The 26,584-nt window shown below is 38.4% G+C and overlaps 1 protein-coding gene across 1 annotated transcript in view; it reads right to left on the minus strand.

Moving 5' to 3' along the window:
* Window positions 1-4,769: 4,769 nt before the first annotated feature.
* Window positions 4,770-26,584, minus strand: part of LOC309802931 (uncharacterized protein) — a gene marked incomplete at its 5' end in the record, with an annotated part of 44,225 nt that continues 22,410 nt past the window's right edge. Inside the window, 7 exons of the mRNA XM_082618786.1 lie at window positions 4,770-5,027; window positions 7,420-7,635; window positions 8,474-8,698; window positions 13,852-13,947; window positions 18,408-18,537; window positions 19,496-19,806; window positions 21,725-21,851. Of these exons, the coding sequence (XP_082474912.1) occupies window positions 4,878-5,027; window positions 7,420-7,635; window positions 8,474-8,698; window positions 13,852-13,947; window positions 18,408-18,537; window positions 19,496-19,806; window positions 21,725-21,851 (1,255 nt within the window). The 3' untranslated portion in view covers window positions 4,770-4,877. The remainder of the gene's footprint in view (window positions 5,028-7,419; window positions 7,636-8,473; window positions 8,699-13,851; window positions 13,948-18,407; window positions 18,538-19,495; window positions 19,807-21,724; window positions 21,852-26,584) is intronic.

Below are 26,584 nucleotides of genomic sequence, written 5' to 3' on the forward strand. Positions count from 1 at the left end.
ACAGAAAATGAATAAAGTTCAATATATGAGCTCTGCCATTGACTTACACCATCCCAAGAAATGGTCTGTAAAAGAAACCCAGATATTTGGTGCTACTTGAGTAACAGATAAATTAGAGAACTGCATCGGGATAACTATTTGTAAGCTGAGCGTCTAACAACCAGCCAAATTCCTCGAGCACAGACAGCACTCAACGGACTCAACTTACAGGACCAGAGGACTGCTCCCCAGTCCTGCAGTCCCGCTACCCAAGCAAACGCCCAATCTCACTTCTCCAGAGTGGACGTCTACGAGGAGTGTCCGCCCTCTTTGGTCACTTGGCATCTAACCCCAGATGTGAGTGGGGAATTGGACAAAGCCTAGACTCGCAAAGCTGACGACCCTCCCCGCACTGGCCAACCTGGGGTTACCCCGGACGCTGAGGGAACCACGCGGGATGGGCTTCAACCTTGGCCGAGCATCAGATTCGCCTGAGAAGGCTTTCAAAACTGTTAGGGGTTATCACCCTGTCGCTCCGATTCAGTTTCGGGGTAGGGGCCCTGACACCAGTCTGACGGAGCCGGAGAGCAACAACGCCGGACGCCGCCCCACACTCTGCAGCTCTACCCTCTGCCGGCCAGCCCGACGCCCGCCAAGCTCCCCACGCGGGAGCCGGGCCAGAACGCTCCAGCACAGGTCCTGCGCCCTCCACCCGTGATGGCTTCCCGCGCCCGCCAAAACTGTCTCCCGCCAGACCGCCCCTCGGCTCCGCCCACTGCCCCGCCACCGAAGGGCCGATTCCCTCTTCAGCTGGTTCCCCGCCCACACGAAGGCGAGATATGGAACGGCTCTTTCCACCAGCCAATCATTTCCGTCAGCCAGTCACCACCAGTTCCTCCGCATCTCCTTCGCCCTCTTCCGTCCGCAGTGTCACACGGCACTCGCCCTACAGCTAAGGGTTACCCGCGTTCCCGCCTCAGTGGGCTGCGCAGGCGCAACCTGCTTTAGCGGAGCGCAGGCGCAAACTTGCGAACGGCTGTAAGGAAGAGGGATGGATGGTTCCGTGCGTCTGCGGAGGGAGTGGCTCCGCCAGTTTGGCTAAGTCCGCAGTGGAAGCTTGAGTAGGAGTGCTGCACGGGAAGGTGGAGTTCGCCTCTGCAGCTGCACTAGGGTGTGTTGGAACGCAGGCAAAGGTTCAGAGTAGGGAAGGGGCCCTAATAACCTTTGTTTCGCGGAAGGAGACGTCTGTAGTTGGAGGTTCCGAGTCTGGTAGACTGGGAAGGAGGGATTGTTCCCAGCCTGTCAGACCTGCACACAGGGGCCTTGCAGCTGAGGAAAGGGTCCCCGGGCAAGAAAGTACCTGGTGGCTGCCTGCGGGCTCCTGTACTTCTGTGGTAGCAAGCTCCATTAATCTGACCCGAAAATGTTTCTGCCAGGATAGTTGGGGATGCCTGGAATCTAGAGTCGAACTCAGAAACCCAAACCTTACTTCCTCTAAGAAAATTCGAGTTCAGCCCAGGACCTGATCAAGGGTTACATGGCTGGTTAGAGACAGGTGTTCAACAAGAACTAAAGTTTTCTTGCATGCCATTGCTATTTTCCACCGTGCTGAGTGGAACACATGCTAAATGGAGCTCCATAAATTTACCATTTCTCCTCAAACTCTTGCTGCCCTCCATATTGTCGTCTCCCCAGTCTTGGACCTAGGGTCAGTTTCTTATACGGCCCCTAAGAAAGTTCAGCATTCCAGTTGACCTCTCCCTGTCCCACACCTGAAGGAGATCTAAATGCTTAAACTAGTGGACCTGGTTGTCATGTTTACTTTTGGTCATTTGGCTAGTTTCCAGTTTGGGGCAATTATGAACAATGCTGCCATGAATAATTTTGTAAATGTCTTTTTGTAGAATATATATACATATTTCTGTTACCTATATATGTAGGAGTGGAGTTGATGGTTCATAAGGCATGCATGTGTTCAATTTTAGATGCGAACTGTGGGAGGTTTCTAGAATAATGGCTCCCTAAAAGTGTGCTTGTCCTAATCTCCAGAACCTGTGAGTATATTGGGCTACATGGCAAAAGAGAATTAAGGTTGCTAATCAGCTGACCTTAAAATAGGGAGATTATTTTGGATTGTCCAAGTGGGCCTAATGTAATCACAAGGATCCTTAAAAGAGGAGGGAGGCAGGAGGGGAGAATAACAGAAATAGTCGTATGAAAAAGACTGGGAGGACTTCATGACCCTGGCTTTGAAGATGGACGAAGGAGACAATGAGCCAAGAAAGTGGGCATCTTCTAGAAGATGGAAAAGACAAGGAAATGGATTCTCCCCTCCCCAGAAGGAACTTAGCTCTGAGACCTCCAGAAATGTAGGATAATAAATACTTGTTTCAGCCACAAAGTTTGTGATAATTTGTTACAGCAGCAGGAAACTGATAACACTGCCAAACTTTTCCAAAGTAATTTTATCAATTCATACACTTTGAGAGCTTTGGAAAAAATGTCCATACTTTACCCTCACACCACACTCACTGAACTGGAATCTCTGGATAAGCCCAGGAAAAAAAGTGGTTTTTTAAATTAGGTGATTCTGCTGCATCTTGAAGGTTGAGAACTATTTGTCTAAATCCTTAAATCTAAATTCATTTCTCATCATTGAAGAACAGAGTGGCAGCGACTTGGCCACAAGATAAAAGCAGTTCTAGAAAAGATTTGTTCCAGGTAGTGGAAGGGTTCCTCTCCCTTGTCTGCTCAGAGTTAACATAGCTAATCTTTTACAGTTAACTCGTTGAACAATCAGTTTCTACGAATACAATTCATAAAGGAGCATTAAGACTAAGGACTCTGTACTTGCAGAAGATTTTTCTTTAACATGCTTATGAAGTGGCTCCTTGAGACACTGCCGCATCTTGACACGTTCACCTTCATGGAGAACTTGACCCCAAGAGCTGATAGTACTTGCAATTCCTCAGAAAGAAGGAGTTGGAGAAGTGGGGAAACAGCTAGCCTGGCTTGTTGAGTTGTGCAATCCTTCCAGCTCTTTGTGCTGAGGCTGCAGCAGGCAGCTGACCCTTGGGCCATGACCCTGGGGGAATCCTGAACAAGAAGGTGGTTTTCTTAGAGGTTGGGCTGCAGGTGGAGACTCTGAACAGGGTGTCCCTTCATTTCCTCAAGGATATTCTTCAGAAGAAAGGTAAGTGAACTTCTTACATTGCATCCAGGGATCCTGGAGTCAACTTACTTGGTAGTGATACCACCAACTGCTGGGCCCCCCTTGGCAAGAAATTCAAAAGTCCTAAGAAGCCCTGGGCAGTTTTCATTAAAAATATGTCATCCAAAAAGAAACGAAATTGAGTTATTTGTAGTGAGGTGGATGGACTTAGAGTCTGTCACACAGAGCGAAGTAAGTCAGAAAGAGAAAAACAAGTACCGTATGCTAACACATATATATGGAATCTAAAAAAACAAAAAAAGGTTATGAAGAACCTAGGCAGGACAGGAATAAAGACGCAGATGTAGAGAATGGACTTGAGGACACGGGGAGGGGGAAGGGTAAGCTGGGATGAAGTGAGAGAGTGGCATGGACATATATACACTACCAAATGTAAAACAGATAGCTAGTGGGAAGCAGCCGCATAGCACAGGGAGATCAGCTTGGTGCTTTGTGACCACCTAGAGGGGTGGGATAGGGAGGGTAGGAGGGAGGGAGACACAAGAGGGAGGGGATATGGGGATATATGTATATTTATAGCTGATTCACTTTGTTATACAGCAGAACCTAACACAACATTGTAAAGCAATTATACTCCAATAAAGATGTTAAATATATATATATATATGTATATATATATGTATATATATATGTCATCAAAAGGAATGAAGAGTGAGCCAGTGTTCAAACTATAAACTAGTAGGAGCTAACAGTTCAAGCACTTTCCTGACTAGTGTCAAATGTCACTGTTTCCCTTTAAAATTTGAAATACTCCATGGCATGCTGAGCTCCAGAGTGCCTTGGCACACATTTGAGACCCATGGCTGTCATTTTAGAAGTTGTTCTCATCTTTTCCTTGAATGAGTATTCAAGATAACCATTTTCTTCCAAAGTGTTACTTTTATAAGGTCCAGTGTAACTTCACACCTTCCACCATGAAGATCCCTCTAAAACTAAGCCCCACAGGAGTCCTTTTCAAATGACCACAGCATGCACTGAGTGTCCACTCTGGCCTGTTTAGATTCTGACCTGTTCCTACAGAGGACATCTTGGATAAATCTAAAACTACTTTGGAAGATGAGCAGTTTCCTATTCTAAATGAAAAAAATTAGAGATTATATATTTAAAAACAGTCCATTAACATATATCGGCCTACATCTAGGAAAACTGGCAGACACTATTAAATACTAAGAAAATTAAAAACACAATATAGTCTATTGCACATTTTTAAGAATTCTTAATGACTTTTCTACCCTTCAACATTTCATACCTGATTTTCAAACTCTCAGTTAATCAAATAGATAAGATAGATTCAAATTATAGAATATAACTTTACCTAGATTCATAAGGGGGTATACCCAAAAAACCACTCATTCTAGAAACAGGCCATTAACTATAGATATAAATATTCCAACTAAGAACAAGTTTTGATTAATATCCTGCTTAAAATACAGTTAATAAATATAATTAGATACTATATATTACAATTAACAAGACTAGACCACAAATAAATGTACAAAGCAAGATTACAACAAAGAAAAGTTAATTGCCAAATATCAAAGGAGAGAGGAGATTTAAGTGAAAAGTTTCAAATGTGTTTTATTCATAACGTAGCCATATTCAAGATGCTGGAGAAAATGTCCATGTCTGCTGAGTTCTGGTTGGCAGAAATTCTTTATTCGTTATCCTATCCAGTCTCACACGCAGAAGCAATCTTTGATTTGTCAGATGCTTCATATACTTGTATAATAAGCCTTAGGTGATTGACGATTTTCTTGTCTGCTGTTTTCATGTTAAATCCCAACATCTTCATAATAGTTTCTCGAAAGTCAACAAGCTACAAAGAACCACAAAAATCAAGACATGTCATTAGTTTTGCTCACCTACTTGACTATGTACAATGAAATTGTTATTAGAAATTTAGTTTTATTAAACATTTATTTATGAAGTATACATTATTCTACGTTCAAATGTATTTTTAAGCAAAAAGAAGTACAAGAAATCTAAAATTACCTTTGCATTTTCAGATTTGTTTTTATTTTTACAATCTTATAGACTAAACCTAATTTTATTGCTGCTTGTTTTTCATCCATTAGGTAATTATTTTTTGGACTTCTGATTTGCTGTAGGTAATAGCCATCCCCTAAATACATATCTCTCCACCCATTCTCTAAAAACTATAGTGATCAACAAGGAGAGCAGATAAAACTCTCCATAAATCATGGCTAAAGCGCAAGTAAAGAATACCACAGACTTCAGTTTTCATATAAGTGGGGAAATAAATATTCTAAACCAACAGAGGCAGCTCCAGAGCCCACGCTGGAGTATGCAGTTAGTTTCCTCTGGTGTCCCGGAAAAGGGACAGTTCATAAAGGGGGAAATACGAAGAACAAGTCTGAGACCTGATGAATCAGAATACTGGCAACTGGGGAAGGAAAAGAAAGGGGCTTAGAAGCATGTGAGACAGAAATGGCCGATCTAGAGGGCAAGGTTTCTGAGCAGAGAGGGAGTTACTTGGAAGGGTGAGGTGTTCCCTAGAGGCTTCGTGACAAGGGAAAAGAAAAAAAGCAAGCACTGGAGATTAAGGGACCTATATAAACAAGAGAGTACTGCAAAAACATATCACATAAACCCCCACCCCAAAATAAAAGGCTTTACTTCCTAAGTAAACTTTAGCAACTGCACTCACCATGTCAACAGAAGAGGGTGGTACTGAGTTAAGAAGCCTAGTAAGTGTACCCTGCCCCCTAAGTACCCTGAGGTAGAAACACCTGAAATTGAGAGGGCAGGGCAATCAAAGGGATTTTAAAGTGAATAGATAAATGGCAAATATCCATTTTAAATTGTTATGAGAAGAAAACAGAAAATCAGTATCATCCAAACTGTTCAGGTGGTGAAAATACTCCCCCCAGAAAAACCACCATGAAGCAGAGGCAACATGTTTGACAACACCTGATATGAATTAAATATCAATTAAACAAGGATTTGCAGACATGGGGAAAAAACACCTTTTGATCAGAAATGCAATAATTTGGAGGGACTTCCCTGGCTGTCTAGTGGTTAAGACTCTGCACTTCCACTGCAGGGGACAGGGGTTCGATCCTTGGTTGGGGAACTAAGATCCAGCATGCTGCTGCAGCCAAAAAAAAAAGCAATAATTTGGAATAGAAATGGACAAAAAAAATATCTAGATGCCTAATGGATAAGAAAGATGTGATTATTAAACACAAACAAGAACAAGACATCTCAGAAATGAAGAGTAAACTACAGAATGCCCAAAGAAGAGATCAGAATGAAAATATAATAAGGGAGGGACACTGAGAGAATAAAAACAATTAAGAAAATGAATATGCAGAAGTTAAAAAAGAGAAAAAAAAGAAAATGGTAATATCATGACTTTTGGTTTTAAGAATCTCTTAAGGAAATTCGTTGAAGTTTCATGTTTCTTAAGAAACATGTATGGAGGTGTGACATGTAATCCCACAATAGCCCCAAATTATCATTTAGGCTTTAGAAAACTCTCTTAAAATATCTGCTTTATAAATCTAGTGAGAATCTAAGCAAGTTTAGAAGCACTATTATACATAATACACTATTATGTATCACTAACAGGCGTGATACATAATAACTCATGCTTTTTTTTTCTTCTTTTTCTTTTTTCTTCCTTTCTTTTTTTTTTTTTTTGGAAGAGCTAGATAATGGAAAAGAAAGAAAATTCCACAATTTATGAATTAAGAAAGTGATCCAGCCCCCCAAAAATGGTTTCCCCTGAACTTTCATTTTCTCTCATCCCTACCCTCCTTGTCTTTTGTTAGTCAGAGGATGTGTACACAAACCTAAGCTATGATAATTATATATCCCATCCCTTGCCACTGTGAATTCACTAAGGATAGGCATTTGACCTAAGCTGGGCTTGTAAGACCCTTTCTTGGGATTCTCTCTCCTGTCACAGAAAATCTAACGGTAAAACTCTGTGGCTGTCAGTCAGACAGACAAGTTGACAGAGAGCTGCCAAGAAGAATGTGAGAAAGGCCTTATATTGAAGATTCCAGGTGCTAATCTGTGGCCCAGGTGCATCCATGCCTTCTCAGAGCTCCGGTTGTTTAACTGCCTTTGATTCCACAAGCCAATCAATTCTCTTTTGTCTAAGGTACAGTCTAAATTGAGGTGGGTGTTTATCACTTCAACTTAAATAATCTTAATATAGTAATTAAAAAAGAAAAAAAAACCTCTTCTTGTTGTCCCAGTACTTCTTCAAGTGTGCTCTTTTCTGTGCAGAGCTCAGGAGTGACAGTTTCTAACATTTGATGGGCCCTCTCTTTGTCCCACCTTGCGTCTTGTTCAGCAGAGTCTACTGTAGTTTTCAAGTCTGTTTCCATAACTGCCTTCCCTTTCATTACTTCAACTTTTGTTAAAGATTGCCTGAGCTTCTCAAGTGTTTTGTCCTGTGAGGGTATAAGGTTGGGGGAAAGGGAGATGACTGTGATTAAAACTCCTCTAAATAACAGGTGTGATACATAATAACTCATGCTTTTTTTTTCTTCATTTTCTCTTTTCTTCCTTTCTTTTTTTTTTTGGAAGAGCTAGATAATGGAAAAGAAAGAAAATTCCACAATTTATGAATTAAGAGGACATTTCTCCACCATGATGCTCATCAATAACCAACAGTTAACTGAGCACTTTTATAAACTAGGCACTTGGGATTTAAAGAGGTTTAACACATGTTCCATGTCCTCAAAAGTCTTACAGTCTGTGCTAATCAAACACAGAAATAGAGAAAATAATTGCAATAAAAGAAATATTCTTGTTAATCAACTGGCAAAAAAACAGTTGATTAGTAAGTATCTAGTGTATATTTGGTTTCAGGCATAAAATGTATGTTTGAAATACTACAACTGAAGCTTGGTATAGAGAAGATCCAAAGAGCATCCCCCCCAAAATCACTAAAACTTTTAACCATTAACCCAATAAGAAAGACAAAAGTATGACTGAAACAAAAAGCAAGGGATCTAGATACCTAACATTTAGAATACCAGTTACCTTCGAGGAGGATACCTGGGGGCTTCAGTGGGATTGATAATACTCTGTTTCTTAACATGAGTGGTAGATTTGCAGCATCTAATTTTATTATTCTATATGCTTTAATATTATATATATATTATTTTATATGTATGTAAAATAATTTTAATGTTAAATTTTAAAGTTCAATGAGAAACATGCAGCAAAAGTAGAAACAGACCAAAGCTTAAGTGAATTTTTGAAAGCCTCATTTCTTTTACTTACTTTAAGGGCATTTACTCTTGTCAGTTGAGTTTTCATATTTTTATTTGACAATTTCAAGTCACTGAGCTGTTTCTGAAGTTTATGAATTTTCTCCTCTAATCTTTGAGTTGTAACAACCTTCAAATTCTGCTGAATAATCAGTAATGTTTCTTGCTTGTTGTCTTTCTCTAGCTGCTTGAATGTTTTGCCATGCTCCATCTGGGAAATCTTAGTCTGGGAGTTTTCCTTTACAGAAATCAACAGTATTAGAATAAAGAAGTTACGCTTTAAGATGGTGTTCTACACTAGCATACCAGATCTACTCTAGACTGACAAATTTTAGACTTAATTCTTACATAAGTAGAATAGTTTTCACCATAAATATGCATTATTAAAATAATCCAGAAAATAAAATATGACAGTAAAAGTGATGGCTTAAGGCTAACAAGGGTACAGTTAAGTAGACAATGTTATAAACACCAGGTGATAGTAGAGATTAGTTCAACTTTTCTAAGAATGTATTATAAGGAAATAATAAAATATTTAGGGGCTTCCCTGGTGGCATAGTTGTTGAGAGTCTGCCTGCTGATGCAGGGAACATGGGTTCGTGCCCCGGTCTGGGAAGATCCCACATGCTGCGGAGCAGCTGGGCCCGTGAGCCATGGCCGCTGAGCCTGCGTGTCCGGAGCCTGTGCTCTGCAACGGGAGAGACCACAACAGTGAGAGGCCCACGTACCACCAAAAATAAATAAATAAAAAGAAAAGTTGAATCTCATGTCCTTTAAAAAAAAAAAAAATTTAGATAAAGACTCAAGCACAAAGATATTCTATACAACATTATTCATAACATGAAGAAATAAAAACAATGCAAATGTCAAAAAATAGTTAAATAAATTACATGTGATTGATTATACATTCATTATAAATAAAGTTTTCAAAACTATTTACGAAGAGAAAGTACTAATGATATAGTTAAATGACAGAAGCAGGATGAAGAAAAAATATGCTATCTCAATTATGTTAAAATATTCTTGGGCTTCCCTGGTGGCGCAGTGGTTGAGAGTCCGCCTGCCGATGCAGGGGACACGGGTTCGTGCCCCGATCCCGGAAGATCCCACATGCCGCGGAGCGGCTGGGCCCGCGAGCCATGGCCGCGGAGCCTGTGTGTCCGGAGCCTGTGCTCCGCAACGGGAGAGGCCACAGCGGTGAGAGGCCCGCGTACAGCAAAAAAAAAAAAAAAAATATTCTTAGAAAATAATCATAGGAAGACATACCTATATGTTAACACTGGTTATCTCAAAGTGGTAGAAATACTGGTTGTTTTAATTGTATTCTTTCTACTATTTTGTACTTTATAAAGTTACTACCAGAAAAAGAGAGAGAGAGAGAAGAGGTGTAGATTTAATAAAGATACCACATATTTTCATTATATACAAACTAAAAATTAGTAAAATATATTGAAAAGAACCATTAGTTCTTTCAAAAAAGAAAACAGATACTCCAGGCAAGACTGGTTAAAGAAGGAAGAGAAAGTGAAAATACATAGTATTAGGAAGGTGATATATACAGAACGAATGTCCATAAATTAATTTTATTAAGAGAAAAAAGTTATTTAAAATGTTATTACAAATGTCTTAATCCATTAAAAGAAATAAAACAAGTAACATATTAAGGAACACAAATGAGAATGGCACCATTTTTCTCAATAACACACTGGAAATTAGAAGGCAATGGAGTAATGCCTTCAAATCTGTGTGAAAATAAAGGTTAAATTCAACTATCAACTGAGCCTGAAGTTTAAAAAAAAATGTCATTTATGCAAGGATTCCAAAATTTTTTTCTCTCCAAGACACCATTTCTTAGGAATCTATTAGAGGATATACCCTAGCAAAATAAGAAAGTAAACCAAAAGAGAGGAAGATAAGAGATTCATGAAACAGTGCAACCTAACCAGGAGATTGGAGAAGAAAAGTCACAGGATTATAGTTGTGCCCAGGCCAACAGAGCAAACAGTCCAGACCGACACAAGAGAATTAAGGACTTTGGATGAGAAAGAATGGGAGATTTTTATAGATTAGAAGATCATCCGATGCAGTATTGGGGGAAAAAATTAATAAGTGAATGTTGAAAATTATACATATGAAAACACAAGAAAAGTATTAACTCTAGGAAAAATAACATGCACTACAAGAAAGGAAAGGTCACAAGAGTATAATACTTGGCATTTTGTAAACATTATTTAGTGTCATAGTGAAGTAAATGCTGATTATGGATTTAGCTAAAAATTTTTTTTTTTTTTTTTTTTTTTTTTTTTTTTTTTGCTGTACGCGGGCCTCTCACTGTTGTGGCCTCTCCCATTGCGGAGCACAGGCTCCGGACACCAGGCTCAGTGGCCATGGCTCACGGGCCCAGCTGCTCTGCGGCATGTGGGATCTTCCCGGACCGGGGCACGAACCCATGTCCCCTGCATCGGCAGGCGGACTCTCAACCACTGCGCCACCAGGGAAGCCCTAGCTAAAAATATTGATATAACAATACTGGGAATATGGAGGGGGAGTTGGGAAAAAGGTAAACCTTCATCTGTCATATAATAGGAAGTCAACAGATAATGTCTAAAATAAATAACTCAAGATATAGCAATATAAGCAAATTATTTTAAAAATGGAATTTATTACCAGAAGCAACAGCTAAAGGGGTTAAAAGTAGTTCCCTCTGGGAAATAGGATAGGTGGAGGTACAGAAGTGGGCTGCTGCTTTTCAATAGAAGACTCTTGGTATATTTAATTTTTTTTAAATGTGCATATGTATAATATATACATATAAGTGTAAAAGGTAAAAAAAAATCTCTTAAATAACTTCAGCTCAAAGAAGAAAGGGAAACCAATAGTAAAATTATAAACATATAAAACATACTAAAAGGACACTTCTTATTAAAATTTATTGGACAAGCCACAGAGGAATATTTATAGCCTTTGCTGCTTTTATGATTTAAAACAAGGGACCAAAAAAAAGCATATTTACATAAAGAAAAAGAGAAATTAGGGGTGTAGATTTAATACAGATACCATATATTTTCATTACTTATACATAAAAAATAAACTGGTAAAATGTATAGGAAAAAGAACCATTAGCTCTCTGGAAAGATAAAATAGATGCCCCAGGTAAGCCTGGTTAAGGAAGAAAGAGAGAAAGTAAAATATTAGAAAGGAGAAACATACAGAATGCATATATATAGAAAAGATGAAAATAATTCTAAACACTACTTTGTAATTCAGTGGCAATAAGTTGAAAACCTAAAAGAAATACATTGTTTCCTAGAAAACAATATAATATTCAACTGTGTCCAGAAAATCCAAGAACTCTAGTAAAGAAAACTATTGGACTTAATAAGTAAATTCAGTAAGGTGGTAGATAATTTTGAAAGAGATAAACATATCAAAGGCTTTTATCTATATTAGTAATAATCATTTCAAATAGAAATAGGGAAAATATGCCACTCATAATGGGCAGGAAATCTATAAGAGACCTAGGAGTAAATTTTACAAGAAAAAATTACGTGAAGGACTTTTATAGGACTTACATGAAAGAACATTATAAAATCCTATTACAGTACATAAAATAAGATCTGCTAAAGGGAAAGAGGACATGTACCAAATTATCAAAAATTATCAATTTTCAAAAATCATATCATTACAAAGCCAACTGAGTAAACTACAAAAAATATTTACAAATTGCTACTTTGACAGGTATAAAATTTATATTGAACATTCAACTCATACAGTGTAATCATTAACCTACTTTATTTTTGTCCTCTGTTGTTCCTTTAAATGCATTCTATGGAGCTAATTCTTCTTTTGCCACTATCTGAAACTTAGGACAAGGCCGTGTTTTTCCTGATCACTTTCAGTTTAATGTAAAAATTATAACATTACCTTTACCAAAGGGTACCTTTACAACGACAGGTCAAGAAATTATAAAGTAAAAACAACCAAATAGTAATATTAGACATGACAAATATAATAGCTGAAATGAACAACACAATAGAGATAAATAGGATGGATAAAGCTGAGAACAAATTGAGTGAGTTAGAAAATCAGACTGAGAAACTCTCTGAGAAGGTGGCAAGAAAGGCAGTATCAATAGGGGTGTGTGTGTGTTTGTGTGTCTGTATAAAGAGAGAAAGATTTGGCTAACACAACTGTGGGGTCTGACAAGTCCAAAATCTTCAGGGCAGGCTGGCAGGTTGGAGGCCCAGGGAACAGCTGATGTTGCAGCTCAAGTCTGAAGGCAATCTAGAGGTAGAGTTCCTCCTCCTCAGGGGACCTCAGTCTTTTCTCTTAAGGGCTTCAACTGCTTGGATGAGGCTCACTCACATTATGGAGAGTAATCTGCTTCACTCAAAGCCTTCTTGTTATGTTAATCACATCTAACATGCAACATCTAGACTGATGTTTGATCAAGCATCAGGGCACCATAGCTTGGTCAAGTTGACACATAAAATTAACCATCATGCAAAGAAATGAAGGATAGAATTAGAATTGCCAACGTTCTGTTAAGAGTCACAGAAGGAGAAAGAGTAGAAAAAGAAGAAAAGTAAAAACAAAAAAAAAACAAAAGAAAGAAATCAAAAGAAAATAAACAGAGGAAAATGTTTAAATAAATAATGGTAAAATTGACAGATGAAAGACTTAGATTTTAAAATTCATGGAGTGCCAAGTAAGAGAGATAAGGTAAAACAATATACCTAAGCACATTATAGTGAAATTTAAGAACATTAAAGCAAATGAGAAAATTTTAAGGTTTTCTGAGAGAAATAACAGATCACCTACAAAGGAATAAGAATCACATTGTTGTTAGACTTTTCAACAGTAACAGAGGATGCAAGGAGATAATTTTAAAGAATTTAATGAAGGAACTTTGAACCTAGAAGTTTATATCCAGCCAAATTGTCATTCAAATATGAGGGCATACTAAAAGTGTTATCAGGCACATGTAGTGTCAGAAAGTTTGCCACACAAAGATCCAATTTTTTAAAACTCTCTTGTGGAAATACTCAAATGAGGAGAAAAATCCAGGAGGAGGCTTCAAGAAATATGCAGCTAAGAGTAATCAAACACATTGGTCAAATTTGGTAGTTGTCTAAAAAATTAGGACCAAGTAAAAGAAACCAAATAAAAGATATATCATGCAACCATGAACCCCTCCAAAATTGCATTAGTAATCATAATTTCTGAAAACAGAATTTAAGGCAATATTTTATAAAGGACAAATAAGAGAATGTTTTATAGTGCTTAAAAGAACAGGATAGCAAAATCATCGTTAAGCGCATATGCTCCAGTAACCTACAAAATAAAAACTGATAGAACAGCACAGACAAACGGATGAATCAAAAATTATACCTGGGGCTTCCCTGGTGATGCAGTGGTTAAGAATCCACCTGCCGATGCAGGGGACACGGGTTCGTGCCCTGGTCCGGGAAGATCCCATATGCCGCAAAGCGGCTAGGCCCATGAGCCATGGCTGCTGAGCCTGCGCGTCCGGAGCCTGTGCTCCGCAACTGGAGAGGTCACAACAGTGAGAGGCCCCTGTACCGCAAAAAAAAAAAAAAAAAAAAAAAAAAAAAAAAAAAAACTTGAAGAATGTAGCATATCTTTTCCAGAATCAAGTAAACAAAAATAATCAGAGGTACAGGAACCATACGAATAATATGCTTGAGCATTAGCTATTTATAGTGCTTTATACCCAACCAAGAGAGAACACATTCTTTATAAGCACACATGGCACAGCTACCAAAACCGACCAATCACTGGCCATGTAGGAAGCCTCAATAAATTCCCAGGGATCATATCATACTTCTACCATGTTGTAATAAAATACAAATTAAAAAAAAAATCCTGTGGGGCTTCCCTGGTTGTGCAGTGGTTAGGAATCTGCCTGCCAACTCAGGTGACACGGGTTCGAGCCCTGGTCTGGGAGGATCCCACATGCCACGGAGCAACTGAGCCCATGCGCCACAACTGCTGAGCCTGAGCTCTAGAGCCGGGAAGCCACAACTACTACGCCCGCGTGTGGCAACTGCTGAGGCCTGTGCGCCTAGAGCCTGTGCTCCACAACAAGGGAAGCCGCTGCAGTGAGAGGCCCGCGTGCCACAGTGAGGAGTGGCCCCTGCTCGCCGCAACTAGAGAAAGCCCGCGCATGGCAAAGAAGACCCAATGAAGCCAAAAAAAAAAAAAACAACAACAACTCTCTTAACAACAACAACAAAAAAAATCCTATACATTTGGAAACATAAAAATGTATTGCTATATTTAAAATAAAAGATAAGGGAAACAGTACATGTCAATATTTGTGGAACAAAGCAAAAGTAGTTCTTGACAGAAAAATTATGGTTTAAACGAGTGCATTTATCAGAATATTCAAAAGGTTAACCATAAACCAGTTGCTCTTATTTTTCTTCCTCCTATTCTTCTTCCTTTCCTTCCTTTCCCCTTCTAAACAATTCAGTCCTAAAGCCATAGGCATCTGCACAGAATGAGAAGGGAAATGCTGAGGCTCATAGCAGGCCTACAGAGCCCAAGCAAGGTGACAAAAGTGTCTGCAGAAGAGGGCTGCCCTGCAGAGAGACTCAGAGCCTGATCACATATGGAGAGGTGACCTGTCATGGAGTGTTAGAACCTGAACAGGGAAAGGAAGATGTGTATACCATTCTGGAAATCAACAAGAACAAGACAGGAACCCAAATAAGAAGATGGGTAAAGGAAACAAACAGGCAGAGACTAACTAAAAAGCCAAAAGATGAAAAGCATTAAGGAAATGTGAAACTCATTAATGATTAGAGAAATGCAAATTAAATTAACAATCATTTTATACCTGATGGAATGGCAAAAGTTAGGAAGCTGCTAGTGTCAAGAAATGACAAGAATGTGGAGATTCAAAAACCCTCCTGTATCTCTGGTGGGACGATTTATTGTTTTGTGAGAGCTGACTGGCAGTACTTAGTCATATTAAGTGTATGTATACACTGTGAGCCACCAATTCCAATCCTGACTTAACACCCCTAAGCAATTCTCTCTTGGGTCCATAAAGGGGACTTATGGATGCTAACAGTGATGTTGTTTGTGGTAGCATAAAAATAGAGGTAACGAGGCTATTTACCACTAGAGGAAGAGACAGGTAAAATAAATAAATAAATAAAAATAAAAAATTAAAGCCATGGCAGATATGAGCACTGTAGTACTCCATGCAGTAGACAGAAGCAATGAATTAGATGAACAAATAGCAATCTTAAGTGGCTCTTAAAAATACAGTGCTGAGTAATAGAATGAGATTTTTAACACAATACCACTTATGCAAATTTAAAGTACATGCACAAAAATTACATTTAAAGAAACACATATAAACAAAGAAATACACATTAAACATATTAGATTGACTTCCTTTTAGGGAGGCAATGGACAAGATCCAAGGAAATAATAAATAAATAAGAGAGAAACCTTCCGTGGCCCAAATTAATGCATTAAAAACCATGGACTTTGATTAACTCAACCTTCTGTATCTGAGGTCCAATTGTGAGAAGTGGGGATGCAAGGGAATCCAAGTGGTCAACAGCATTAAAAAAGAAAGTTACTCAACCTTACTAGTAGTAAGGTAAATGTAAAAACTGTACCATTTTAACCTAACTCGCACAAACACACACTCTAAAAGGATGACAGCATCCAATGCTGGCTAGGATGTGAGGAGGAAACACTCATGTATTGCTATTTGGAAAGTGAACTCCTGCCTTTTGCAAGGTAGTGTTCTGGCAATGGCTATTAAACTTTAAAGTACTCAGGATATTCCCTGGCAATCCAGTGGTTAGGACTCAAAGCTCTCACTGCCGGGGCTCCGGGTTCGATACCTGGTTGGGGAACTAAAATCCCACAAGCCGTGCGGCACAGCCAAAGAAAAAAATTTAAAAAGAAAATACTCATACACTGTGATCCTATATTTCCACATTTAGAACTCAATCTCATAGGGGGAGGAAGCACCAGTGTGGAAAGATATATGTATAAACATACTTATTTCAGCATTATTTGTAGTGGCATAAAAAGTGGAAATAAGAGAAGGACCATCAATAATTCTTAATAGGGAATTGGTTGACTAAATAAGTTATATACACAGTATGGAATACTGTACAGCTGTTAAGGGAATAAGTTAAATCTATATCTTTTGACCTAAGGAAAGACCATGAGGTACCTACTACTTAGCAAGTAAGAAGAGTATTTTGACTGGTACAGTCCCAGTTTTGTAAAAATACCAACACCTACATATATATATTCATATATTTCCATAATCATTGCAATAGTTGTAAAAGATATAGACACATTGGTTACCAACATGAAATGGGAAGAAAGGGGGTTAGAGAAGATTATTATTGTTTCCTTCAACCTTTAAACATGGTTTCAAGGGTTGCGGAAAGCACACGCTATTTGTATATTCTTAAAATTTAATATAGTATTTTTAAAATTTGCATGGAAATGAACCATCATCAATTACAGATTCAAGAGCAGAGGTAGAAGCTGGATTCATATTTGGACTCTGTGGAGTACATTGTTGATACCACTTCACCAGGTGCTGGAAATTTTTAAAAACCGAGTGATCAGGATTTCCCTGGTGGTGCAGTGGTTAAGAATCCGCCTGCCAATGCAGGGGACACGGGTTCGATCCCTGATCCAGGAAGATCCCACATGCCACGAAGCAACTAAGCCTGTGCGCCACAACTACTGAGCCTCCACTCTAGGGCCTGAGAGACACAACTACTGAGCCCATGTGCCACAACTACTGAAGCCTGTGCGCCTAGATCCCGTTCTCCGCAACAAGAGAAGACACCACAATGAGAAGCCCGCGCACCACAACGAAGACCTGCTCACTGCAACTAGAGACAGCCCATGTGCAACAACGAAGACCCAATGCAGCCAAAAATAAAATTTAAAAAAATGTTTTTAATGTTCTATAGTAAAAAAAAACCTCAGTGATCAAAATATATTGGATCAATGAATGAATGAATGGAATAAGAAGCTAAATGAGTGAGTAGTGAGTGAGTAAGTTTATGTTTTGGGGCACAGTAATTATAGAAATAGTATAATATAGGTATGGGTATGACAAGCAATTCTGTGAAGAGGTAGTGAAACAGAATCAAAATCTCCTGAAAATCATCCTACCTATTCCCATTCCACTTTTAGGATTGACCTTTTCCTTATAGATGCAGAGAAGCAGAAAACAGAGAAGGAAATTGTCTACAAGGTAATTATTGAGGAATTTCACCAACAGCCCCTTTCCAATTCCCATCATATCTAGCTGACACAGTACACCTGAAATTCCCCCTTTAGAGAGTCATTCCTTTGAGCTCCTTTCCCTCTAATCCTCTTTTAAAAGTAAATTAAGAAATATGTTAACAATGCTTACAATAAATATCAAATATGTAGAGAAATGGGAGATATGGAGTAAGGAAAGGCTTTTTGATACAATCAGAATGTTCAAAAGTTTGTAGCAAATTTTCCTCCCTTTCCTAATATTAAGAAAAGTACAGGGCTTCCTGGTGGCGCAGTGGTTGAGAGTCCGCCTGCCGATGCAGGGTACACGGGTTCGTGCCCCGGTCCGGGAAGATCCCACATGCCGCAGAGCGGCTGGGCCCGTGAGCCATGGCCGCTGAGCCTGCGCATCCAGAGCCTGTGCTCCGCAGAGGGAGAGGCCACAACAGTGAGAGGCCCGCATACTGAAAAAAAAAAAAAAAAAAAAAAAAGAAAAGTACAAATAGCATTAACAGCTTTGAACATTAGATAGTATAATAAAAGATGATCATTTTCATTGTCAAAGAGATGCCTCATACTTCAGGAAATTCTTACTTTGTTCGTGTCCAAGTCTAATCTCCCTGGAAAAAGATCATTAATAGCAATTTTTCCTTCCAGACGTTTCAAGGGTCTTTTTTGTTCCTTATACTTTTCCTCAGTGTCAGATGATTCTCCCGCAGTTTCTTCACAGTGATGATACTGCTTCTCCAATTGCTTAGTGAGCATCTGAACTTCCTGCTGGAGGCCTTCAGCTCTCTGCAGGGAAAAAAAATAGATAAAACATCCTGATGGTCCATGATTTGTATTTTTCAAAACTATTTGCAAGTTCTACTTATATTGACATTGTAGTAACATTAAGTTACTAAAATAGATGAATGGGGAAGACATTTAAGAAGATTTCACATGTATAAGTTAGTTTTTAAAAAAGAAACAGAAAGGTTTGATATATAAAAATAAGACATTTTAGTGAGTACTGAGAAATAAAACTGTATAATGAATTTTAAGAGAGCAGAGTGTAAAAAATTTGTAACTGCACAATAAACAGACTACTGTGTAGTAGGTTTTACTAACACATTGAATTTAAGCAATACCTATTTTCATATGAATTTTAGGGTGAAGAGTCATGAAATTTTACTAAAATGATTTGGACATTACAAGGAGATATATCCACTTAAACTTGCTGGATCAATCTTTCGATAGACTTGACCAGTAAATTCAAACAAATGACTGACTTGATAATTTATTTTACTGCACCGACTGAACTGACCAGTGTTTGATCATGATGGAAACATTATCCTCACCACACCACTATTTTTAAGCTAGCATTCATTGAGCTTACTGAAATGAAGCATTTATCATGTATTAATCCATTTAATCCTTACAACCATTCTGTGGGACAGGAACTAAACCTACCCCAACCCTACCCCCACTCCTGCCAAAATTTACAAATGAAACTGAGGCACAGAGAGCATAAGTAACCTGCCCAACAGGACACAGTTGCTAATGGCAGAGCTGGGATTCATACCAGGCCTCTTGGCTCTTAACAAACACACTATACTACCTCTACTGTGATAATGGACATCCTCTTCCCTTTTATCACTGTAGTAATAAAAATAAACTCAGAGCCACAGAGTTTACTAAATTGGCTAACATCAAAACCCACATCTTAAAACTAACTTGAAAGAGTAACTCATCTGTCAATACACTTACGGACCTCCAAGATTGCTCATTTGCACCAGTCTCCTGAATGCTCTCTTTCACACCTTCCTCTGTGGCTGGTATGGCTTCAACACTGTTGCTGGGAAGAGTAGACAACTGACTGAGGAATTTCTGATAGAGGGATGGCAGAGTTTTAGTTTCCCAGCTGAATGAATATGGAGGTCTGTCTAACTCAGGTAATTGTTTTTCCTTATGGATCAAATCTTGTTGACATTTATCCCAAATTTTCTGTCCATCTTTTGGTCCTTCAGAGTGAAAAATGTTGTCTCTCTCAAAGTTCTTGACCAGGATAGCTTCATCCTTGTCCTAAATATGCCAACACACATGTTAAACTTCCCATATGGAATTTAATATTGAGACATCTACTTCCCTCCTTTTGAAATATAAGTATAGTCATAATACAAAGCTTCAGGAGAAAAGGCTTTCAATAGAAATAAAGAGTTACAGAGTCATAAGAGAGACAAGGACATACTCAAAAGGGTAAACTAGAACATCAAGAGGTATTAAAATATTATGTGGGGGCAGGTAGGGAGGGCCAAAAAAAATGATGTTATAGAGAAACTACTTTGAGAACATAGGAAATTTAGCTTAGAGAAGCAGCTAACCGAACTGCTCCAGTTTATAGAGGAACTGTTTACAGCATATTTTGAGCTAATAAATGTAGGAATAATGATAGAATTCTAAAACTCAGCATTTACTTCTCCTAACAAAATAACTGATTCAGGCAAGGATTGTCAATGAATGCTAAGACTATTAAGTGAAAAGCTGGCAGGGAAATGGATATTTTCATAAAGACTTAATTATGATTATAGAACATCATTTAATAGTAACAGCTTTGATAAAGTAAAAGCATAAATAACTCACATTTCTTTCCCCCAGCCTTTCCCTTTTAAGCACCCTGTTTCCACTGTAAACAGGAAAAAAATAAAAGATAATGCTTGTACTTCTCCTTCCCCCCACTTCTCCCAGGAATATTCTGCCTTTATAAATTCTAGTCTTCTTTTCACCTCTTGCCACCTTCTATTCTGAAAACTGAGTAAACAAGTTTAGTTTCTGGGCTTTTTGTCATGTGAAACTGGGAAATAGAAGGGGAGCTAGAGTTGTTGAAGTAATGATGGGTTTGTCTCACTAAAAGCCCAGAAAAAAGAGGTAGAATAAAAGAGCAGTGGAAGAAAAGGTCACAGCTTCATGGACTCCGGTGTGGGAGAGTTTTTCGGAGATGTGACAGAGAAGTCAAAAACATGGAAAGTGTTACTGTGAATTACTTGAAAGAGGTGATTAAAAATTGGAATTACTTTAAACTCTGAAAGTAGTTGCTGAATTTTTTTTTTTTTTTTTTTAGCGGTACGCGGGCCTCTCACTGTTGTGGCCTCCCCCGTTGTGGAGCATAGGCTCCGGACGTGCAGGCTCAGCGGCCATGGCTCACGGGCCCAGCCGCTTTGCGGCATGTGGGATCTTCCTGGACCGGGGCACGAACCGGTGTCCCCTGCATCGGCAGGCGGACTCTCAACCACTGCGCCACCAGGGAAGCTTTTTGCTGAATTTTTAAAAGTGGAACTCCTCACATTAAGGGAGTTCATGATGGGCCTTATTTTACATTCAGAATATATAATAAACAGTTTGGGTCCATGGATTTCAAGATAAACTTTTACCACTTCCTTGACAGGAAGTGTCCATCCTCCTCCAACATTCTTCCATAAAACTTCCATTCATCCTGTGAATTGCTATCTACTAGGGACCAGGATAACCTCTTCCTTCTAAACCCAACTCATGCCATAATTCTAGATTTCAATGTCCAGTGTAGATGATCCACCAATTTAGTTTTGTGACTCCTGTGCTTCAGTTTCAATGACCTTCACCTACACCCCTATTCAATCCTTACACCCAAATCCAAAAACCCAGATGTTGTCTGCAGCAGGAACTAACCCAGACCAGAAATTTAAAATTTGAATATTTCACTCTCTAACCACCACCTCCTCCCATTTCTCTCAAAGCTCCATTCCCTCTAAACTTTTCTTTAGTATCACAGAGACCTTCAGATCTGCCTTGCACTTTTTCTCCATACCTCAGAAACTCTTCCAGTCAGCCATGCTGTACTGCTTCCTTTTATCCTCCATAAGAAGAGGACCAATAAACCACTCAACATTTGCCAATTATCGCCTGGAGTAACACAAGGTAATAAAAAATTCTGTTTCTTCAAAAATCAATCAAAATTTGTTCTCACCTTCGTCATGAAACTGTCTTCTTGTTCTTTCATACTCATATAAGGGGTGAATCTATTAACACCTGCTAACTTTTGCTCCAAAAGGTCTACTTTTCGCTCTGTTTTTTTTCTTTCAATCAGATGTACTCTGTGTAAGATATTGGCAGGTAATGATATCTTGAAACCAATTTTCAAACTTCAATTAAAATAATAAAAAGAAATATCCTCCATTTAAAGTATATTAAACATGTGTATCAAGTAAAAATGTATTTCTTATGAAAAGAGCCGTGCAGTTACCCAACTACTTCTAGGGAAAGACAAGAAATGGTAGAGAAATGAAGAGAACAACAATCCAGTGTTAAGTCCTGTAGTAGTTCCCCAGGGGGAGGTTAATTTTGAAACCATCCTTTTCAAGAGGAAATTTGACTATGAATATCTGTCTGCTACTATGGTAGTATCGTGATGATCAGGAGGTTCTACATGTGTACAAGCACAGTGGGCCTCTGTATTCGAGGGTTCCACATCCATGGATTCAACCAACCATGGATTGAAAATATTCAAAAAGATTCTTTTCAGAAGGTTCCAAAAAGCAAAACTTAAATTTGCCTCACACCAGCAATCATTTACATAGCATTTACATAGTAGTAAGTATTAGAAGTAATCTAGAGATGATTTAAAGTACACAGGAGATGTGCACAGGTTATATGCAAATACTATACTATTTTATATAAGGGATTTAGCATCTTCAGATTTTGGTATCCTCAGGGGTCCTGGAACACTGAGGGACAAGGGATGAGGGACAAATATATTCCCATTTTAGTAACACTTGCATGGGTTCTTCAACTGAATCCCTGAATGGGGTTGCATGAGAGGTAAAGGAATTAGAAATAATAATATAGCAATAGAGAATAGAATATGTAAAAACTTGTTTTATTATCAAATATACAAACAGTTAATTATTTGGTTCTTGTTTTGATTAACCATTGGTATGTATTGGTAACATTTTCTACCTTGAGGCTAGGTTAAAGTTTCAGTCCATCTTCCATGTTTTTTATGTTCTCTTCTATCTAAGATTTGCATCCTACAGAATTAGTGAATTTGAGTCAGATCAAAGAAACTATCTGAACTATCTAAAGAGAAAATTTTAATTAAAAAAATTATATTAGAAACATGTAGGTCACACTCAAAAGGTCTAACACCTGCAACTGTAGTCTTAGAATGAGAGTAGACACAGAATGGGACAGAAACAATATTTTAAAAAAAATACTTCCCAAGAATTTTTGAAACCTGATGAAAGACATCAATTGATAGATTCAGTAAGTTCTGCAAATCCTAAGCAGGATAGATACAAATAAATAAATAAATAAACAAAAGGGACATTTTATAATAATAAAAGTTACAATGCAACAGAAAGATATAGACATCCTATATTAGAATGCAAATAGTTTCAAAATACATAAAGCAAAAGTTGAACTAAAAGTGAGAGACACAAATCCACAATCATAATTGGAGATTTCAACATACCTCTTTCAGTAACCAATAGAACAAAAGCAAAATGTGCTGGGTCTGAAAATTTATTCTCAACTGCACTAAATGCAAAGAGAGGACAGCTAAAGGGGCTGAGGACCAGATACGGCCTAAGAACAATCTTTTGTCCCAAGTTTCCTCCAGAGTTCACTCCATAGGAACAGCTTCCAATTCTCTCCCTCTTCAACATGAACATAAATATGAAAAAAAATGGTATGCCACATAGCCATCTTTCTTGTTGGCATCAAAGAGAAAACAAAAAGTCCAGAGTGACTCACTCTAAAGCCATATTAAAAATTGTGCTGAAGAGCCTGCAATGCTTGGTCAGCTATTAGGAGTTAAACTATAGACCAACTTCAGGTGGTAGCTTATCACTGAGAAGATAATTATTGGAATGATGAATTTCTTTTAAACAGTTCTTCATTTGAACTTTGTCAGTCTTCTTTTTTCATACACTGCACAACCAGAAAAAAAGGAAATCCTACTCTCCCTCTTGTTAGCCTTTAATTTTAATAATTTTTCAGCCTGAGTAAAGGTTTGTTTTATCACTTAGTTTTAAGATCCTATATATATATATATATATATATATATATATTTTTTTTTTTTTTTTTTTTTTTTTTTTTTTTTGCGGTACGCAGGCCACCTCTCACTGTTGTGGCCTCTCCCGTTGCGGCGCACAGGCTCTGGACACGCAGGCTCAGCAGCCATTTCTCACGTGCCTAGCCACTCCGCGGCATGTGGGATCTTCCTGGACCGGGGCACGAACCCATGTCCCCTGCCTCAGCAGGCGGACTCTCAACCACTGCGCCACCAGGGAAGCCCCAAGATCCTATATATATTTTTTAAAGAGATTTTGGAAATGCAAGACCCAGAAGAAACTTCAACCTATTCATTGAGGCAATATATACTAACTAATGTAGAATAGAAACAGCTTCACATCTGAATACACATTCACATCTGAATACAATAGCTTTTCATATTGTATGACTTACTTAAATATTATTCATATTATAAGAGGGAAAATTAATGACTTTGTTTCTCCTCCTATCAACCAAGGGCACATGATCAAATATCTCCTCTGTCTGTAAACCAATTAAGTAACCACGGGTCTAAGAATAACACATTGTATAAAGGACAAAACCACACAATCATCCCAATAAATGCAGAAAAATCATTTGACAAAATCCAACACATTTTAATGATAAAAACACTCAACAAACGTAGAAGGGAATTTCCTCAACCTGATAAAGGACATCTACAAAAAACCCATAGCTAACATCATACTTAATGATAAAAGACTGAACCCCCACCACCACCACCTAAGATCAAGAACAAAAGAAGGATGTCTGTTTCTCACGACTTTCTTTCAATACTGCACTGGAAGTTTGAGTCAAGGCAATAGACAAGAAAAATAATTTTAAAGCATCCAGATTAGAAAGGAAGAAGTAATACCTCAACATAATAAAGGCTGTATATGATAAACCCACAGCTACACACAACATCATACTCAATGGTGAAAAGCTGAAAGCATTCCTTCTAAGATCAGGAACAAGATAAGTATGCCCACTCTTGCCACTTTTATTCAACATAGGCTTGGAAGTCCTAGGCACAGAAATCAGAGAAGATAAAGAAATAAAAGGAATCCAAATTCAAAAGGAAGAAATAAAACTGTCACTGTTTGAAGATGACATTATACTATACATACAAAATCCTAAAAACACCACCAGAAAACTACTAGAGCTCATCAATGAATTTGGTAAAGATGTAAGATAAAAATTAAAGAAATCTGTTGCATTTCTATACACTAAATAGACTAACAGAAAGAGAAATTAAGGAAACAATCCCATTACCACCACATCAAAAAGAAAAAAGTGGGCTTCCCTGGTGGCGCAGTGGTTGAGAGTCTGCCTGCTGATGCAGGGGACACTGGTTCGTGCCCCGGTCCAAGAAGATACCACATGCTGCGGAGCGGCTGGGCCCATAAGCCATGGCCACTGAGCCTGCACGTCCGGAGCCTGTGCTCCACAACGGGAGAGGCCACAACAGTGAGAGGCCCACATACCAAAAAAAAAAAAAGGTGCCTAGAAATAAACCTACCAAAAATTATGAGACACCGATGAAAGAAATTGAAGACAACACAACAGATGGAAAGATAGCCCATGTTCTTGGATCAAAAGAATTAATATTATTTAACATGAGCGTATTAACCAAGGCAGTCTACAGATTCAGTGCAATCTCTATCAAATTACTAATGGCATTATTCACAGAACTAGAACAAATAATTTTAAAATTTGTATGTAAACACAAAAGACCCCGAATAGGCAAAATGATCTTAAGAAAGAAGGACAGAGCTGGAGGAATCATGTGCCCTGACTTCAGACTATACTACAAAGCTATAGTAATCCAAATAGTATGGTACTGGCACAAAAACAGACATGTAGACCAATGGAATAGGATAGCAAGCCCAGAAATAAACCCATGCACTTATGGTCTATTAACCTACTACAAAGGAGGAAAGAATACACAATGGAGAAAAGACAGTCTCTTCAACAAGTGGTGCTGGGAAAACTGGACAACTACAGGTAAAAGAATGAAATTAGAACATCCTCTAATACCATATATAAAAATAAACTCAAAATGGATTGAAGACCTAAATGTAACACCAGATACCATAAAATTCCTACAGGAAAACATAGGCAGAATGCTCTTTGTCATAAATCACAGCAATAATTTTTTGGATGGGTCTCCTACATTAATGGAAATAAAAGCAAAAATAAGCAAATGGTACCTAATTAAACTTAAAATCTTTTTCACAGCAAAGGAAACCATAAACAAAACAAAAAGACAACCTACAGACTGGGAAAAAGTATTTGCAAATGATGTGACCGACAAGGGTTTAATTTCCAAAATATACAAACAGCTCATATAGCTCAATATCAAAAAAACAAAAAACCCAATAAAAAAAATGGGCAGAAGACCTAAATAGACATTTCTCCAAAGAAGACATACAGATGGCCAATAGGCACATGAAAAGGTGCTCAATATCTCTAATTATTAGAGAAATGCAAACCAAAACTACAGTGAGGTATCACCTCTCACAGGTTAGAATGGCCATCATCAAAAAGTCTACAAATTATAAATGCTGGGGAGGGTGTGGAGAAAAAGGAAACCTCCTACGCTGTGGGAACGTAAATTGGTGCAGCCACTATGGAGAACAGTATGGAGGCTCTTTAAAAAACTGAAAATAGGGCTTTCCTGGTGGCGCAGTAGTTGAGAGTCTGCCTGCCAATGCAGGGGACATGGGTCTGTGCCCCTGTCTGGGAAGATTCCACATGACGCGGAGTGGCTGGGCCC

The sequence above is a fragment of the Mesoplodon mirus genome (assembly GCF_964341445.2).
Source record: "Mesoplodon mirus genome assembly, chromosome: 4".
Taxonomy (NCBI): Eukaryota; Metazoa; Chordata; class Mammalia; order Artiodactyla; family Ziphiidae; genus Mesoplodon; species Mesoplodon mirus.